The sequence below is a fragment of the Rattus norvegicus genome, chromosome 3 (assembly GCF_021556685.1).
Source record: "Rattus norvegicus strain SHRSP/BbbUtx chromosome 3, alternate assembly SHRSP_T2T, whole genome shotgun sequence".
Taxonomy (NCBI): domain Eukaryota; kingdom Metazoa; phylum Chordata; class Mammalia; order Rodentia; family Muridae; genus Rattus; species Rattus norvegicus.
The window spans coordinates 141,662,683-141,681,070 of NC_141536.1; the positions used below are offsets into that span (position 1 = coordinate 141,662,683).

General features: G+C 48.6%; 2 protein-coding genes across 2 annotated transcripts; both read right to left on the reverse strand.

Moving 5' to 3' along the window:
- Positions 1-454: 454 nt before the first annotated feature.
- Tspy26 (testis specific protein, Y-linked 26) lies at positions 455-2,531 on the reverse strand. Its single transcript, NM_001106527.2, has one exon. The coding sequence runs from the start codon at positions 2,449-2,451 to the stop codon at positions 1,447-1,449; it is 1,005 nt and encodes a 334-aa protein (NP_001099997.1). The 5' UTR covers positions 2,452-2,531; the 3' UTR covers positions 455-1,446.
- A 2,592-nt stretch (positions 2,532-5,123) lies between these two features.
- Positions 5,124-18,318, reverse strand: Plagl2 (PLAG1 like zinc finger 2). Its single transcript, NM_001401809.1, has 3 exons — positions 18,216-18,318; positions 12,783-13,155; positions 5,124-10,089 (listed from the first exon to the last, which is right to left on the reverse strand). The coding sequence occupies exons 2-3, from the start codon at positions 13,040-13,042 to the stop codon at positions 8,859-8,861; spliced, it is 1,491 nt and encodes a 496-aa protein (NP_001388738.1). The 5' UTR covers positions 13,043-13,155; positions 18,216-18,318; the 3' UTR covers positions 5,124-8,858.
- Between the last annotated feature and the right edge of the window lie 70 nt (positions 18,319-18,388).

The following is an 18,388-nucleotide window of genomic DNA, read 5'->3' on the forward strand; positions in this document are numbered from 1 at the left end:
CTAGGGAGCAGAAAGCCAGGCCTTTCATGAGATTGACAACCTGGAGGGGCAGGGCGGTTGGGCCGTCTTATCTACAGGAACCCATAAGGGGTAGGGGCAGAGGAGGAGAGGAGACTAGAGTCTCTTTAAAAGAGCGCAGTGTAAAGTTGTTAGCTGGCCCTGCCCTGGCCCTGCCCTGTACACTCTGGATACTCTAAGCCTGAGAAATCAGAGCGAGGGGGCAGAGAGTACTGGCAGCTCATAGTTCAGTCTCCCGCACTGGAGACAGGTCCATTCAAGAAAGGGTCTCCATGGCCCTTTGAATAAAAATAGCAATCTCCAGTTATTTGTTGTCCATGTGAGAGCTATGCCAGTGGAAACAGGCCCCATGGCCAGAAGCCTCCCTTCTCCAGGCCCCACAAACCTGGCAGCTTAAAAGCAGATAGGTGTAGGAGAAGCTAACAAGAAGCCTGGGTTCTGTGTAGGTTAGTTTATTTAATTAACTAATCTTAATTAGATTAACTTATTTTACATAAGAGTACAATGTTGCTGTCTTCAGACACACCAAAAGAGGGCATCAGATCCCATTACAGACGGTTGTGAGTTGCTGGGAATTGAACTCAGGACTCTGGAAGAGCAGTCAGTGCTTCTAACCACTGAGCCATCTCTCCAGCCCTAGAATGAGGCTTCCTAAAGCACTCCCAACCTTGCTCCTTCCCTTGAGGCCAGCCTCATATAATCTCTGGTAATTAGGAGTGCTCACTACACTGACAGGTGACCCTTACAGACCTGAAAGCAGGCAACAGGGATGCTGGCAGACAAGGTAAAACTCCTCAAAAAGGCAATGGCCAGGTGTGGGTAAGGTACACCACAGGACGAGAAGAGCAGAATGATCAGGAACAGTGTACTACCCACTGCTTCAGGCCCTACACCTCACCCATATCTGATCGTCTGGCTGTCCAGACTGCAGACACTCAATAATCCAGTTGGTAGGAGCTGCTCTGTCTGTGGTTCTGGAGCCATGGGATATCCAAGTCGGACTGACCACCAGGACCAAATGACACACCTTGGTTTGGGACAGTCAGCCCTTCTCAAGTGCAGCATATTTGAGGCCTAGCTTTGACGTGCTAGGCCTCTAACTGGAACTGGTCCTGGTGAAGCCCTGTGGATAATGGTGTCAAGTGAATGAAAGGCCATGTTTTACTTGCAGGTCCAGGCCACGCCCATGATGACAGGACAGATCCACAGCATTGGATGCCTGCTATAAGTACAGTGGAGCACGAGAATCACATGATGTTGACACAGACCAGCATGAAGGTTACAGCCTTAGCCCCGAGTCCACAAAACATGCTGAGGAGTCAGAATTCACAGAAGAGAAAGCAGACAGCAGAGCACTGGCCTAGACATAGGTAGGTTGACAGGCAGAGAGCAGGAGTCCTGTGTAAGCACCAAGTTTCTGAGCAGGACTTAGCCAGACTGGAACCCATAGGGCCTTGGCGGAGCCTCTGCTGGACACCTTGCAAGGTTTGGTCTAGCTCTGTAGGGCCTTTGCCCCAGCAAGTAGTATTGCAAAGGGTTGGGCCACAGGTCATCTTTAAGGATCTGGGCCACTCTGTCAGCTTCTAGGAGGCTATGCTGAGAAAACCAGCTGAAGAAGCTTCGCATGGTGTCCCGGTTCCTATGCACTAAGGCCGGAGGTTCTTGGCCTCGGTGCCAGCGGATGCGAGTAGCAATGGCCACCACGCGGCCTGAGGATCTGCACTCATACTCCTTCACTATCACCTCGTTTCGGAAGTAAGGGTTGCTCCCAAATAGGAACTTGAACTTGCAACCTGTTCTGGTGTGCCTGAGCTCCCTCACCTCCAAATTCATCAGGTAGCCAAGCATGTCTTCGTCCCTAGGGCTGATCATAGCTGATAGCTGTGGGTGGTTCAGGAAGGCAGTGACCCAAAAGCCAGGAATGTTTTGGATGATGAAGCTCCTACGGGCCAGGTGCAACCGACGCATCCTCTCAAACCTGCGCACCAGCTGGAGGTGGGCCCCGTCAGACTGGGCACTCATGACCTCAAACTCCCACTGGATGGCCTCTAGAGGGTCCACGATGAGAGCCCCTAGGTCCAGAGGCCTCAGGCTCGCCTGGGCCTCCGCGATCCACTCCAGCTTCTCCCCCACCTGTGCAGGCTCCTCCGCGGCTACGCAGTCTTCCTTAGTCGTCACTTCCTCAGCCTTCCCTTTGGTCCCCACCCCAGTACCAGAGCCCTTCTCGCAGCCACCCAGCTTCAGAACGCTGGAGGCGGGGTTCTCTCCAGTGTTTTCTGGGGAAAGCGGTGCGGTTCCCGGGCTGGCTGCGGGGTCGCAGGGCCTAAGCGTCCCAGCTCCAGGGACACTGTTCCGGGCCAGGAGTGCATCTCGCTCTTGTATGGGTGGCAAGCACATGGCCAGCTCCAGAGCCCCGATCCCCTCGCCCGCCATCACCTGCTGAGTCTCTGGCTCGGGCAGCCAGGAGATCACCCTCAGGATTGTGGTTATGTCGCAGTAGTGAGCTGCGAGCTTGCCGCAGGGTCTCCTCTCTGGGGCGAGCTCCGCCCCTTGCACCCCCCTGCCGGATGTGACTTGTTAGGGTCCCTCCACTGCAGGGGACGGGTAAGACGAGACCACCCGTGTCAAACAGAACTGGTTCCAGGTTATTAGAGCAGGTGATGAAAAAACACAGGCTGGTATAGACCAGGAAAAGGGCAGGCATTAGGAGTCAGGCTCAATTAGCTGACATGGTCGTAACCTTGCATCACAGCCAGCACAACAGAAAAGACTGTTTTCCTTTTCTGGCTCTTTGCAGCTTTAGGGCTGGCAGATGGGACACTTGCAGTCTTGCACAGGATGTATTATTTTGGCACAGGCAGAGAGGCTTACCAGATTCAAACTGGAAACTAAAGATAAGCCTAACTGTCAGGCAACGAAGCTGCTCGAAAACCACTAGAAGGATCGGAGGCCAAGAAAGATCTAAAATTGCTGCGAACTTCAACAACCTGGGTCCTACAGGAGCAGCAGTCTCCTGGACTAGTGCCGATTGAAACCTGGGGGACCTTGCTTCACATGGCCAGACTCAAGGGTCAGCGCCAGCCATCTCATAAATAGGGATGTTAAAGGCTACATACATGTTGGCCGGTGGGATTAAAGAATCCCAGCATGCCGGGGCAGAGACCGCTGAGTTCCAAGACAGCCAAGGCTACAGAGAAATGAAATCGCAAAAAAAAAAAAACAAAACCCAAACTGCTACATACGAAGGGAGGTCCTGACTCAACCTAAACAAAAAAGTTTCCAAACAAGGTGACATGGCACTCAAGAGAAGGGGGATGGAGGTAGGGTGAGGGGATGACATATATCTTTTCAAGTTCCAGGGCCACACTGCTCAACATATTGGTCATCAACTTGACACACCTAGGGGGGGGGGGGAAGAACCCAATTGAGGAATTGTCTCCATCATATTGGCCCGTGGGCATCTATGGGGCACTTTCATGGTTGCTAATTGATATGGGGTGGCACAGGACCCATTGTGGGTAGTACCATCCCTGGTCAGGGGGGCTGGGCTGTGTAAAGAAAGGTATCCAAACGCTGTGAGGAGCAGAGGAGGCCTTGATGGAATGTTTATTACTGGTAAGGATCGATGCCTCAAACCTATAGGAACTGCCGAACCTTCCTCTGGTCCTGTGTAGGAATGCGGGTAAGTGTGCAGAAAGTATTAATTGCAGCTTGTACCTCCCAGGTATTTAGTTTTCTACTTGAGACTGCTTGTCCAGAGAGACCTCCTACCAACACTACCTTGCCCTTCCCTCTCATGCTGTACACAATAAAATGTATGGCGGTTCCAATTGCTGCAGTTGGCTTGGCTTCAGCAGAGGGAACGCCACCCTAATCCCAGATTTTCATACCCGTTATCTGTCCTTTCTTCATTCTCATTCCCTTACCGTTTCCAGGACCGAGTCCTCAGTGATAAATTGTAACCTATAGGATGAAATAAACCCTCTCCTTCCCAAGCTGGTTTTGGCCACTATTTTAACAAAGCAAACTAGGCCCGGGACACTTAAAAAAAATGAGGTACTCTGGTCAGGGCCTGTGTGAGGGATGGCCTATCATGGATGGAACTGCCCCTGCACTCTACAATCCAAGTGTGGCTGCGTTCCTGCGACCTCAGCCCCCCAACTTGTGTAGGTCAGTACTGGAATGCCTATCTCTGCCTAAATGTTCCTCCACAAAGCCTTCTGCCTCTTTCCCACCAAAAGACACCACAGCTCCCTCATCTGAACCCCCTAGACCTCTCCTAGGACACACACCATCTAGAGGATGAAGTAGAAAACCTTAGCTGGGGTTCTGACCCACTGTGGTGGTCAGTGAACACTCGTCAAGGGGAGGCTGAGATCAAAGATCAGCCCTCTGCCTTTGTACACCAAACACCTGCACACTGATTCTTTTTGGCCCCATACTCTCTAGGGCTAGACTCCTAAGTAACCACTTGGCTTTGACATCCGCTCCAATCTCCTAGATGGGAAAATTTCAGTGCAAAGGGTGGGGGCTGGATTGATGACAATTTGTTCAGAGACAGGCTAAGCAATAGTGTCAGGCAAGCATACATCAGCCCAGAAGCACTCTGTGTCTGAGCAGATTTGTAAAGCTGGGTCCTGGCCATCAAAACCTGAGCAGCTTGGGGAGCCTGACAAGGGTTCTCTTCCTGTCAGAACAGCATGAAGAAGACATCTAGAATCACCACCCACCCCGAGACACTAAGGGAGAGCCTTTGTAGGGCTGAGAACAGTCACAACTGGACAAGAGGGCAAAGAAACAGGAAACGCTGAGACTCAGCACATTCGAGCCTCCGCATCAAAACAAGTGTGGACTGAACGACCTCTGCCATTTTCAGCTACATACACTCCAGTGTTTAAAGCCTGTTTGATCTGGGTTTCCTTACCCTCACTCACATCCAATATTAATTGGCATAACGAAGCCACTTACCTCAAAGACATTCAGTTAGGATCCACTGCCTTCCCCACCTTCACCGGAACACTTCGGATGCTTAAGTTCCCCATTCGTCACAATTTTCCGGCTCAACCCAACCCTTCCCAAATAAACAGACTCAAAACTGCAAAGCACATCATTCAGAAGTTTTTAATAAACAACTTCATTATAAAAACTTTTTTTTGAAAATTAATTCTGTAAAACATTGAAAAATCTACTTTAACAAAGATACGCCCTGTGCATTTTCTAATGGCACTTATATTTTACAATTAAAAACCTTGTTTTATATAAAGCCAAAAATACTCCAAGAGGTTATTTACTGTGTTTACAAAGTGCTAGAAGGTTTTTGTCTTGTATTTTTCTTTCTTTAAATAATCTGGCATTCAGGAGTGGCTCTAGAGCTTCAACAAACTGGGAGTGAGGGAGGGTGTGAAGTAGTGTTCAGGAATTCTAGTGCCAGACATGCAGAGGTGCGCATGGGAGAACTGGTGGAGGACGCCAAGTAACATCTGAAGCGAGGTGACAGGAACAGCTCCACACAGTCCAGGGTCACACAGTGAACACCCTTTCCACACCACAGACCCCACTCTCCAGTGGTTGCAGCCACTTCCTTCCACAGCAGGTTCAGAGCTCCAGGAGAGGCCAGGGTGAGGTCACAGAGAAATCTGGACTTTTCTGGCCAACACCTGCCTAAGGCAAAGTTTCTTATTACATAAATATCCTTGTTAAAAAGCAAAATATTGATCCTGTATAATACAACCTGTTTTTTTTTGTTTTTTTTGCATTTTTGTTTTTATGTTTTTTAATCATGGAGAAGGGGTAGAGAAAACAGCTACCAAAAAGGGAAGGGGAAACTTAAAGGCTACTAAGGGAGGTTTAGGGGATTTCAACTTAGGACAATATCTATGAGCAAAAAGCAATCACACCTGCTTCCCGGATTTGCATTAACAAAACACCATGTGAAGTCGGGGAAAGACACGCTGGTGCACCCTGCCCTGCCTCCCACCTGCTTAAGATGGTGCTAGGATCCTCTGAGCCGACCCCTGGGCATGTTAGTCCCTGGCCCCAGGACAGTTCTCAACTCTGACAAGCTGCTGTGCAGGTGAAGAGGTGCTGTCCCCTTGCAGTCAGTTCACTGCTGACAGGCTTAAGGACATAGCAAGGAAAGGGACATCACTCTTTTCTGGTCCCTGATTGGTCTATGCCACATGCCATGGCTCCTGTCCTGGGCATATGCCCCTCTGGCTCTCTTGGCCTCATAAGGGGTACTTCAATGAGTCTGGGCACCAAGTACAGGATAAAATTATTCCTATCTTTTAAAAAAAATGGCCAAAAAGGCTCTTTTGGGTGGTAGGTTGGAGAAAGATTTAAGAAGCTGCAGGGTGGTTTGTGGTCCAAAAATTGAAGGCAGATAACCAGCAAAGTTCACAGTGACAGGAAAAGTCCTTAGAGTGAAGACTGAGAAATGTAGAGAAACAGGAAGGATAGACAGGAAAAGACAAGGAGGAAAGACCAGAGGTGGGAACAAGGCCCCATTACCAGATCTACAGTTGATGCTCTGCTGTCCTATGAGCACCAAGAGAAGGTCAAGCTCAGGAGGACGGGTCCTCCTCAGACAGCCCAGAACACTATGTCCTGTGGCTTGAGGCTACTGGCTTCTGAGACTGAGGCTATAGGGAGGTGGTAGGAAGGGTAGAGAGGGGCCTGGGTCTAGTGAAGACCAAACACAAGGAGAATGGCAGCAGTGAGTCCCACTTGGATTCTCACATGCCACTTCCTGTAATACGAGTCCCAACAACATGCATAGCATGCAGGAGATGGTTGCGTACCAAGGTAGACGCTTTTAAAAATAAACCTTAATTAGTCCCTGGGACTCATTGAAACTAATCTTTAGAAGCAAATCACATAGTCTGATTCCAATCCTGTCAGACATATTTATATCCAGTTGTCTTTTAAAAAGGTATTCCAAGCTACCTTGCTTAAATCAAAACATGCTCATTCACTCCACATTGCTTCCATATAAGGGCCAGGGAGCTAAACTGAAGGCTTTCACCTCAAACAAGGAGTACTGGCCTGGGCTGAAGCAGGAGTCCAGGTCTTGGACCTGCACAGTTCCCAACAATAAACTGAAGTGAATCTAGACAGAAGAGAGGGGCAGGGAAGAACTGGTGGGAGACTGAGGCAGTTCCTAGGTAGTCTGTCCTGAAATCCTAGTGGAGAAGCCAGCAAAAGGCACCACTAACACAAGTGCCCAGGTTGCTGGCTACATCTGTAGGAGTTAACAGTAAAGAGGTAGAAGTGTGTTTCTGAATCAGAGAGGTGTCTCAAAAGGTCCCACAGTGGTGGTCCCTGAGCTGCCTCCCTTCCATGCATGGGAAAAACCCATACAGAACCGAGATGAAATGGATTAGGAATTGTTCAGCTGGTTCTGGGCAAGGGCTGTACTGTCAATGACAGAAAGCTCCAAGTCAGCAGAAGAACTAGTAATTTCTTGCAAGAAACATTGCTAGATACTAGGAGCAACTGAGGGGACCATGCTGAGTGGAGAGCAAAGACAACAATGTACCATGCCCAGAGTCCATGAGTACTGCAAAGCAGAGAAGGGGAAGGGACACTGGGTAAGAACATTTTGGTATGAGAGGCAACAATGATTTGATAGATTAGGACTCAACTATCTGCCCAATCCTAACTTTCTAGAAACTCTTCTTCCGACAGTTCCATTATGTCCTGGAAAAGGACAAGCAGAAGGGAAACAAACGAAGGGCTCACCCCTCTCCTCTGCTATCCAGCCCAAAGCCCAGAACCCCTCCTTCCAAGACAAATAACAGCTCATGATGTCCAGGGTGGGTTAGGGACTGAGGAAATGGTGCATATGGGATGCCTTTCATTTCTTCCCCTCTCCAGTTCAGGAGGACGAAGGTGTCATGATGTACTTGGAGAAAACCCAATTGCAGACCTGTGAGAAAGCTGCTCCAATCTTCTTGCCTATCTCCTGTGGGCACTGCCGTGGAAGGCAGGAATAGAAGCAGTCATGGAAGATGGCAGAAACTGAAGCAGTCCAAAGTCAGTTTATTTCCCCACGGGGGAAAAAATGTGACCTCAAGTGAAGAGAAGTCAGCAAGACCCGACTCCGCCTTGTAAACAGGGCTCCAGTTAACACCAGGTACCGAGTGGTTCAGACTGGTGGCAACTGAAATGGACTGGTGGGAATGGATTCACGGTGTGTAAACAGTGTTCACTGCAATCACTCTAAGGCTAACAGTGTGGCGAGGGAGGTGAAATGGTGTGTCGGAGGTGACTGTGTAAACGGTACCGTTGCTGAACAACACTGACTGAAGTGGAGCTGTTGGTAGATGGGGTGGGATGGCTGAGACTAGAGGCCCTCTTTCTTGCCTGGTAGCTGGAAGCAGGTGATAGTCAAGAGACCTTCCGCAGCAAGGACTCAACAGTCAACTGCTGGAGTGTCTGCAGGTTGGGACCGGAAGGCAGGCTTCTTAGGCTATTTCTCTTGAGGTCATATAAGGTGAAACCCTCTGTCTCCAAGAGGCTTCCCCTTCTCCAGACTGAAGGTGGTTCTGACGCTTTGGAGAGGCAGAGGGCTAAATATAGCTCCCAGTTCAGATCAAAAAATAAAAGTAAAAATACCTGAAAGTCCTATGATAGATTGTTCATGGGGCTGGGTTCAAGGATCCCTCTAGACTGATCCTGGAGCCTGAACCCCCAAACCAAGTGCTCCATATAGATACTAGAATTCTCTTTTTGAACCCAGCTCTGAAAGCTCAGCTGCCTTCATGGGGGAAGTGGACGGGGTGGGTACTTAGGCTCCCTGGCAGAAGCAAAGAACTGAGTTGGGGGGATCTTCATGGGGGCTACTGGAATGCTTGGTGGAAACGAGGCAGGGTGGTGGTACTCAGGCCAGAGGTGAAGACAGGAGGCAAGGAGTGCAGAGGCCCAAAGTTCAGGGGTCCCCCAGCTCCAGCGGAATCTTGAGGCTGAGCCTGCAAAGTGGTGAGCAAAGGCTGTGCCTCAGCTTGGGAGTAGCCCATGACCAAGCCTCCTGTGGCCCCTGGTGGGTTACATGGGGGTAGGTTGAGCGGAAGAAAGCCCAGTAAGTGGGAGAAGTCCACGTTAGCAGCGCAGAGGGCCTCAGAGAGGTTGGCGGGACTCTTGGTGAGCAGTGCTTCATCTAGGAGGGCTGCAGCTGCCGCCGGCTGAGGTGAGGCGGGCTGAGGTTCAGCCGATGAGAGAGACAGGCTTCCAGGAAGCTCTGCCAGAAAACTATCCACCTCCACTTTGGGCAGTTTGTCGGGCAAGTATGAGGTAGATCCAAGCTGGTATTTTGGAGGGAGCTGAGCTGAGGAGGAGATAGGAGAAGATTCCAGAGGGTAACTCATACCCATGGGCAGTGTGTTGTGCACCAGGGAGTGTGGCATGCCCGCACTGGGCATGGTAGGGATGTGGGCACCATACATACCCATGGGCAACATGCCAGGAAAGGCCTTAGCCCCCATCATGTCCCGAGAGGCCATGCAAAGCACAGGGCTCAGCTCTTCCTTTACACTGACTGTAGAGCTGCAGCTAAGTAAGCCTAACATATCCACTGGCTCTGTCTTGATCTTGAGCAGTTCCTGTGAGTGGCTCTTCTTGACATGGCGTGTCAGATGATCCTTGCGGCCAAACCTCTGGGCACAGTACTGACACAGGAAGTCCTTACGACCTGTGTGCACCACTAGGTGCCGTCGAACATCCTTCCGAGTATAAAACCGCCGGTCACAGTGGTCACAGGGGTGCTTCTTCTCCTTAGCACCTCCTGCTACCCGGCGTGAGTGAGCCTTCAGGTGCTCCAGTAGGGCCTGGGTACTCTCGAAGGTCTGCAGGCACACCTTGCAGCTGAGATCACCACTGCTGGCAGCATGCATGGCCAGGTGGCGACGGTACCCCAGCTTTGTATTATAATTCTTACCACATTCAGAGCAGTGGAGGGCCTCCTTGTTGGGGTCATGGGTCTGCAAGTGGTTGCGCAGATGGTCCTTTCGGTGAAACATCTTGTCACAGTACATGCACTGGTGGGGTTTCTGGGCTGAGTGGGTGGCCATGTGCCTGTGGGTAGGAATGTAAGATGGAGAGAAAGCTGAAAGAGGGGAAGTTCAAAAGAGCTAACCAGACAGCAGATGTCTATTGACAGGAAACTACATATGAGATCTTCAATAAAGCAATGCAATAGAATCCTGTAGTAACAACATTCTACCAATATCCCTTTAAAATCATATGTGTACTGTTATTCTTGGCAGCACTGGTCTTAGTAGCAAAAAAATTATGAACCATCTAAATTTACTAACAGAAATGGTTACATAATTGCTAGGTGTGTAGTATGACTCCAATATTTAAAAGGTGAGCTTTACATGTACCTTCAAAGAATAAGCTTCTTAGAGACATAAAGAAAAAGGAATAGTACACAATAAATGGTATTCCCTACATAAAAATTCTTGCTTTTGAGTGTTTACAAATAAGAACCTGACATCACTGGAAACCTGAGGGGTAGGGGAAAACTGGACAGCTTTGATGGACTTGGTGGAAAACTTACATTATAGCCTTTTAATACCTTTTGAATTCTGAGTCATTTTGTGCACAACTTCCTCCTCAAAAGTTTACATTTAATTTTTTTTTAAATGATACAATAAAGGGAAAAGTGAAATACGAAATGTATGTAAACTTCCTGATCTGGAACAAGTTCCCAAGACATACAAGGCCCAGTCAAAAAGGAAGTTCAACAGTGCATGTAATACAATCTCCTTTGAGAACCAAAAGAATACACATTTGAATGTCTACAGGATCCATAAGAAATGGAAAGGAACAGCAGTGTTTAGTGTGAGGACAGCTCATCATTCACTGCAGGCCCATTTGTCTGATTTCAGCTGCTTGCCCTACTGTTCACAAGCTCCTGTTTGGTTGGCAAGCAGCTCAGAGCCCAAGAACTGGCTTCCTAGCTCCATATACATTCAGAAGCAACTCACCAAGACTTTAAGGCCCACAACTTGCCAAGCTGTGGGTGAGATGTTGTTAACCTTGTTCTCTAGCTAAGGGTAGAAAGCATCAGGTAGTCCTACACATCAGTCAATGGCAGAGGTATTTAAACACTGACCCTCTTGAGACAGTACATCATAGCTGTGTTTAGTACCCCATGACCTTTTCTATACACAGAATCACCCTGTGTTATGTGTGTATTCATGTTTATGATGGTAATTATCAACCTCCTGTGACATGCCAACAGGATGCCATGTAAAAGGTGGTGCTAAAGGACTCCATCTTGTTTTCTTCATTTTGCAGGTAAAGGAAATAAGGCCCAAATAAGTTCAGAAACTCAACAAAGATCAGGGCTCTTGCCTCTTGGACCAGAAATTTTCTGGCAGCTTCCCACTGGTACCCAGACCACCACTAACCCTGACTAGGGTCCCCTAAGACATAGAAGCATACAGAAATAACACATTCCTAAGTCCACACAACTGTCCCAAGGGCAATCCTGGCCTCTATATAACCCGATGCCTATCTTGGTTCCTTCCTATCAACTGTTTTCCAGATGAGGAACTGGGGCTCTTTCTGTGGTCATCGAATTTTATTTACATGTTTACTGTCTGTCTCCACTATTGAGAAAGTACACTCAAAAGTTTTTACTGTGTGTAAAAACAAACAATAGCACTCCCATCCTTCTTGCTCACTCTTCTGTCCCTAGCAATGAGCACTGTGCCTGGGACATAGCAGGAGATTAATAAACAATAGAGAGAGGAATGGCTAGATGCATGGGGCAGTCTACCTCATATGATCAGGGCCAGTGGGTTCCGGTTCAGGAAAGGCAGGGGGTCAGGTCCCTTCCCTAGCAAAGCTGCTCCTATCTGCCTAGCAAGGGCTTTCACATTCTCTTTCACTCTAAGTAAGGTTTCTTGGGCTTACACATTTCAGGAAAGGAGCTGCCCCACAGAACAGCAGGGACTCTACAGAGACAGAAGCAAGCATCTGATTGGCAGGCTGAGTCAACAGAAGTAGCACTGCGGGGCCAACAAACTCTGCAATCCTGCCTGAGGCAGTTGAGCCCCAGCTTTAAAATGGACAGACTGGACCAAAGGATCCTTTTCTCACTTCTGGCTAAGACTCTGATAACCTGCCCGAGAGGACTGGAAAATGCTATACTGAAAAATGTTCAGTCTAATTTGTTCATAGCTTTATACTATACTCATCAGATTCTGGTGTCTCAATAAAAATATAACCATTATTTGAGGGAATGAGGCAGGAGCTTTTAGAATTCTAGGCTAACTTGGGCTACACAAGGAACTCCTGTTTCAAAACAGACACTATTTTTGTTTGCTTGATGTTTTTTAAAAAAAGTATATACATGTGTTTAAGGCCAGAGGGCAACTTGCAGAAGTCAGTTCTCTCCTTCGACTACGTAGATGTCAGGAACTCACCTCAGATTGCCAGGCTTGGCAGCAAGCACCCCTATCCTCTAAGTCAGCTCATTAGGGCCTGGGTGTTTCTGGTTTTGTTTTTTAAACAAAGTCTCACTCTGTAACCCAAGCTAGCTTTAAATTCACGTGACTCTTCTGCCTTGGCCTTGTATAGGATTACAGGCATGAGCCTCCATATCCAGCTAACCACTATTATTACTACTTAGTGAGTGACTTCAAATGGTTAGAGTTCATAGTATACTTACAGGACAACTTTACCATTCACTCTCAATGGAGTCTGGCTGTGAGTTCTGGGAGCCTGGGGACTGAAAGAGGAATGGGAGTATCACCTACCTATACAGCTTGTACTTGGAGGCAAAAGCCTTGCCACAGTGCAGCTGAGGACAGCTGTATGGTCTCTGCTCCGGATGGGGGAGGCTGTGAGGCCTTAGCTTCTCCCCATTTGAGAATGGTGTCCCCGAGATTTCACATTGGCACTTCACTTGACTCTCTGCCTCCCGGCCCCGAGGCCTGGGAACTAGTTTCCAGCCCACTTCCTCCTCCTGCTTTGCATCTTGAATCCAGGGAGGGACGCTGGTGAAAAATGTGGTCATGGCAAGGCTAATGGCAAAAGGCCATGTTATTCAGAAAGCCTCCCCATCAGTTCACATGGACTCTCTGCTCGGTCACAGCCTCCAACGCAGCCTTCAGAAAACAGTCTCTTCACCTGAAACATCAGAGCAGCTGGTGTTAGGAAGCCCTGGACCAAGAGAACACAGGCTCTGCTACCAGACAACTCCCAAGCTTCCACCCAGCCCTCTCCTCCCACTTACAAGTGGTGTGATTTTCCAACAAGCACTTGCTTCCCTGACCTGCTTCCTTACTTACAAAACAAACACTACTTCTAAAAGTAATGATATCTGGAGGTCAATGCAGCCATGCAATAAAGCTGCCAAGCGTGCTTGGTGCTTACCAGGGCTCAGCGAGTGTTATTACTAGTAACTCTAGGCTAGAAAAGACAAGGTAATCTGAGGAACTAAAGCTCAAAACACTGTACTTTCTCCTCACTTTTACATCCTTTCCACAAAGCTCAGGTAGCTTTCTCCCTCCTCCTTCCATATCCCCTTTATTTGCCTTCTACTATTCCCTTTACCAGAGGCGCTAAAGGAACAATAACGTATCCAAAAGGCAACAGAGTGAGAGCCCTTCAATAGGAAATTCAGACCCAAGAGCCAAGCCCTGTTCCACATGTGTTTCTTAGCAGAACACTGACATCGGAAGGATCTTTCTAGGGAAGCGACAGTGGCCTCCCAGAATTTTCCCTAAACTAGTGCTGGTCCCACCCTGACCTCTACCACTTTTCTGGATCCTTTGTTCTCTAGGCCCAGCTTAACCAAAGGCACAGTTGTTTGTTTTGTTTTGTTTTAAACCACAAAAACTCAAAGTGCTGAGTGGTCATCCTACAGACTGAGGGCACACAGACGCTTTTTCTACCAGAGACAGAATCTTGGATTTGAATTTAAGGCTTTTCCACCTGATGATTATTCTCTAAGGGATTGTACCGCACTTATTTCATTTCCATAACCTCACATCTAGAGAAGGAATCTCAACTTTCTTTTAGATGAGTAAACTACTCATTAAACTTAGGTTGATTCTTGGGAGTTTAACTTATATACCCAGAAGTTCTAGTTTCAACTGGGTTCATCACTGTCCAGAGAAAGGAGCCAAAACATGAAACCCGACCCTTCCTCTTGTTGGTAAAAGTGGTGTGGTAAGGAAAGAGAGCAACAGTGACACCACTCTCCTAACAGTAGCTCAGATATGAGGCTTTTTCATGTGAAGAGAGCAATGATGGTGTATCTGGGAATTGGCTACAAGGATCTGAGGAGAGCTTCAATGCACAAACTAGCTGTAGGCCATGGAATGCTTGCTCAGCTAATTAGCACCTGCTGCTCACAGAGACCATTCATCCAACAGACTGGCCATGAACGAGATGATAGTATCAGCGGGTTCATGCCCCAGAGAGCTTTGCTCATCATAACATGAGCTACATCCTGTTCAGGAACCATTCCTTTTGTTGAAGAAACATTGCAATGTAATATGACAAACATTTCCCCATCACAAGTGGGGATTTGCCTAGAAAGATCTCCACAAATCAAGTACTAGGAAGGGCAAGAAATCACTGAAAACTAGACTCGCTTGAGCCTTTTAGTTATGCTGGTCTATCTGCCTGCTCACTATACACCTCAAAGGCCTCTGAAAGTTGGCTTTCATTGTTCAAATTCCCCCATCCTATGCAAGGGTGGAATTACCTGTTTATAATAACAGCGATTACTATGTACCTTGGAACTGGGTAGAGTGAGCTCTGAGTATGCACGTCTAGTTTAGAGATAATTTCTCTACCTTCAAAAAGCCAAATTCTGCTCCAATTTCACATCTCAGCCTCTGGAAGTTGGGAATAGCAGCTAGAGGAAATCAAGTCACATAACTCTGGTTGACGCAAGAGGGGAGCCTAACTCTGGAAATTCCGCACAAACTCAGAAAGAGAATGGTACATCCCCACCTCCCACACGTCCACCTCATCTGTTCTGTTCAACATGCACAAACAAGACACAGCAGTTTAGCATGCTGCTACTGAAAGAGTGAGTAATGGGCTTCTAGGAAACAAGCTGCTAGTGGCTAAGAGGAGGTCATGAGGATGCACAGATAGAACCAGAGGAGGAAGGTGGGCACCATGTGCTCTTGATCAACATTAATGAAGTTATGGCTTTAAAAGAAAAGAGTCACCGTCATCCTACTCCCCTTGGCCTCTGAAAAAGCACCGCGAGAAGCTTACCTACAGTGGCCAGCAGGCTGCTGGGCAGACACAGTTGCTGGTGTTACCTAGGAACCTTTTGGGGATCCAGTCTCACTTTGTGTTCTTTGTCTGAATACTTCTTTGATCCAGAAAAACTCCTGGATTTGACTCATACAATCTGACCTATTCCTTCAGACTTCTTGTCAAAACTGTGAAAGAATTTTGCTTCTCTTTCAAAGCTGTTCTTCTGGTCTCACACTCTAACCATAGCTATGGAGAAGCTGACAAAACCTGTTTCCATAAAACAAACACAATCCCTCCCAGTTACTGGTATAACTCAGTGTATTTTCAGCCCAAGAGTCTTCTGGCGTCTGATCTGAAGGGGGAGCAGCACGGAAAGAACCTTGGACTTGCTATCAGAAGAGCCACCACTCACTCACTGGCTGTGAAACCACAGGCAGGTTACTTCAGTTCTCTGAACCTCACTCTTCTCAACTTCTAAACGAGATTCATTCTCTTAATGTGTAATTGTTTTCTAGAGGACGAGGTGAAAAGGTACCACTGAGAGTGACATAAAATCCGAACACACAGAACTCATGAGGGCCACAGCTCTGCTTCCACTCTACAGAGTGCTAAGTATAACTTCTTTTTCCCTCTTAGTGTTACTTCTCATGCCTCAAAGTCAGTTTCCTTCCCTTCCCAACATCTCAGAACTCAGCCTTCCTCTTTTCCCTCACTGCTAACCCTCAGTACAAACACAAGGCCTTTACCTCCTGGCCCAGAGTTTTCTTTTGTCAGGATGGCCACTTTATTATACCCTCTTCTATTATAGCTCCATACCCAAAGTAAAAGTGCTTGCTCAATACATCGTATGGCCTTTGGAAGCTCCTTTCTGTCGTCTGTAGGGCTGTGATGTAGGCTGCCCTCTGATGAAACTATAGTTTTTATGGTGTTACATCATCTCTATAGAAACTGCGTTCTTTCTCCATTATTAGCCTGTTTCCTCATCTGTAAAGCTAAAAATACTTACCTCACAGTCTGGTTGTAAGGATTATTTTAGTCAGGTATGCAAAAAGCTCAGCAATGGGTTTGGCCTGCTCTAAGTTGGCAGCATAAGAAAGCTATCATCTAGGTCTCTGCACTGAATTGCATGTTCACACCTTCTGCTGCCACAGGCCAATTTTCCCAACTCTCCCCATCAAATACTGTTAAGCTAGCTGGCCCACTCTGCAGCAAGGAAAGGGTTAATCTCTGAGTGTTCTTAACTAAAGAGACCCACAGAGGATTAACAGCTCCACTTCAGTGACTACCCTAAAATAGCTTTTATCCCTCCTGCCCAAGAGCTACTTGGGGATCTGAAGAACTCAATTCAACACCTGCCTAGGAGGAAACACACCCAGAAAGGTTCTTGGAGGTGGAATCTATCCTCAAAAGAACTTAAAATAGCAACTGGGAAATTATAAATAGCATTAAAGGGGAAAACAAAACATAATAGGCCTTGACCTGGGCAACAGAAACAAATCCAAAGGCATAGTGGTTGGCTGGAAATCAGCAAGAAGGAAAGGAGGAATGGGACGAGTTGCCCACTTCCCAAAGCCAGCGCACACACAACACTCTGGAATGGTGGGAGAATTAAATTACAGGGAGGCCTGAGAGTCTCAATGACTTGCATCATTCCAAGAAACATCAAACAGGATTAACAGGGGTAGGATTTACTCTCGGGCTGGTAGTTCTTCTGTCAGTGTAGATGGGCCTCTTTGGAGTCCCTTTGATTCCCTATTTCCTCAGATTCCCGCTGCCTCCCACCCCTGGGGAGGCCTTGAGCAAATGGCTGCAACTCACTCCAGCCTCATTTTCACCTACCACCCCTCCCCAACTTAGCAGCCTTTCCCCCAGGAGGAGAGGGTTAGAAACCAAAGGCCAGACTTATCACAGCCCCAGGCTGACAGGTGGAAAAACACACAAGCCAGGAGTCGGTATGCTTGCAGGTGAAAGCACCAACTTCCAACAGCAGCCAGGAACACTGACTCCCCCACCCCGTCCGGGACCCCCATCTGTCCCAAGCTGGACCGAAGCATGGGGCTGAAGTTGTAGGAAAACAGTCTGGCCCTAGGCCAGGGGATAGACCACCCTATTTTGTGGTGTGAAATGTTAAATTCTCCCCACGATTGGAAGGTGGAATGGAGAGTGGAGAGGAGAGACGGGAATTCAATAGTAAGTCTAATAGGATCTGGGACGGGAAGAGCAAGCATGCACGGTAAAGAATTATGAGCACGTTATTTGGGTCTCTAAGAGACCACCACGGGAAAGAAGTAAGGAGATTCTAAAGGTCGAAAGAGGGCTCCACAACGAGTTCTCTGAATTTCAAAAGGGTGTAGAAATATGACCCTCCCGAAGGAAAATGCCTAAAGTTTCCACAGCAAGATCACTGGGAAGGGAACTTCAGGTAGGGCTTTATTTGGGGTTCTTCAGCCCGAGGTACTGCAGAAAAGCCCGAAAGCAGGTTTATGAAAGTCTGGAAAACGAAAGAGCTTAGAGCGGACTATTTGGAGCAGGAAAAGGAAGGTTATGTGGGTCGGGGTAGGCGTGTCCGAGGGTGGGAGCAGGTGCAGCTTATCTGTGCCCCCCAGACCGCGATCCCGAGGAAGGTTAGCTGCGTGTTATCTGGGTCTCCAGGGAGTCTTGGGGGGTGGTGGTCCAGACTAGGGGACCCTCAGGCTGAGTTTCCAGGTCTAGGAATGGAGGGAGCCTGAAAGGCTTGTTCCGGTCCCCTGGGCACAGGTCTGAGGTCCGGGGAACGTTTTCGTCACCACGGGGCCTATCCGGGGCCCGGCTAGCGCAGAGGGGCCCCCCAGTCAGGGGTGTGGGCGACCGCGCTGGGCGGCCCAGAGTGAGGGGTGCCGCCGGTCCGAGTGCCGGGCTTGTGGGAGCAGCGCGACGGCCTCCCGCCCCGCTCCCCACCATCCCCCAGGACCCTCGCCGGCACTCACTGCGCTCGGGACCCCGCGCTGCGGGCCGGGCCGCGCTCGGGCTCCGCCAGGCCCGCTCAGGCCCCGGTAGTGGCGGCGGTCGGGCCATTGTGCGGTGCATTGTGGGAGCCGCGCGAGCGGGCGCTCGGGTCGTGGAGGGGGCGGTGCCGCGGGCTCTCTATGGTCCCGCCCGC

What these genes read in the sequence shown, in the direction of transcription:
- Plagl2 (NM_001401809.1), bottom strand. Translation starts at nt 13,042, where the DNA reads ATGACCACATTTTTCACCAGCGTCCCTCCCTGGATTCAAGATGCAAAG. An exon ending in TCCAAGTACAAGCTGTATAG is followed by an intron (nt 10,090 to 12,782) that starts GTAGGTGATACT and finishes TCCTACCCACAG; the next exon opens with GCACATGGCCACCCACTCAG.
- Tspy26 (NM_001106527.2), bottom strand. Translation starts at nt 2,451, where the DNA reads ATGGCGGGCGAGGGGATCGGGGCTCTGGAGCTGGCCATGTGCTTGCCA.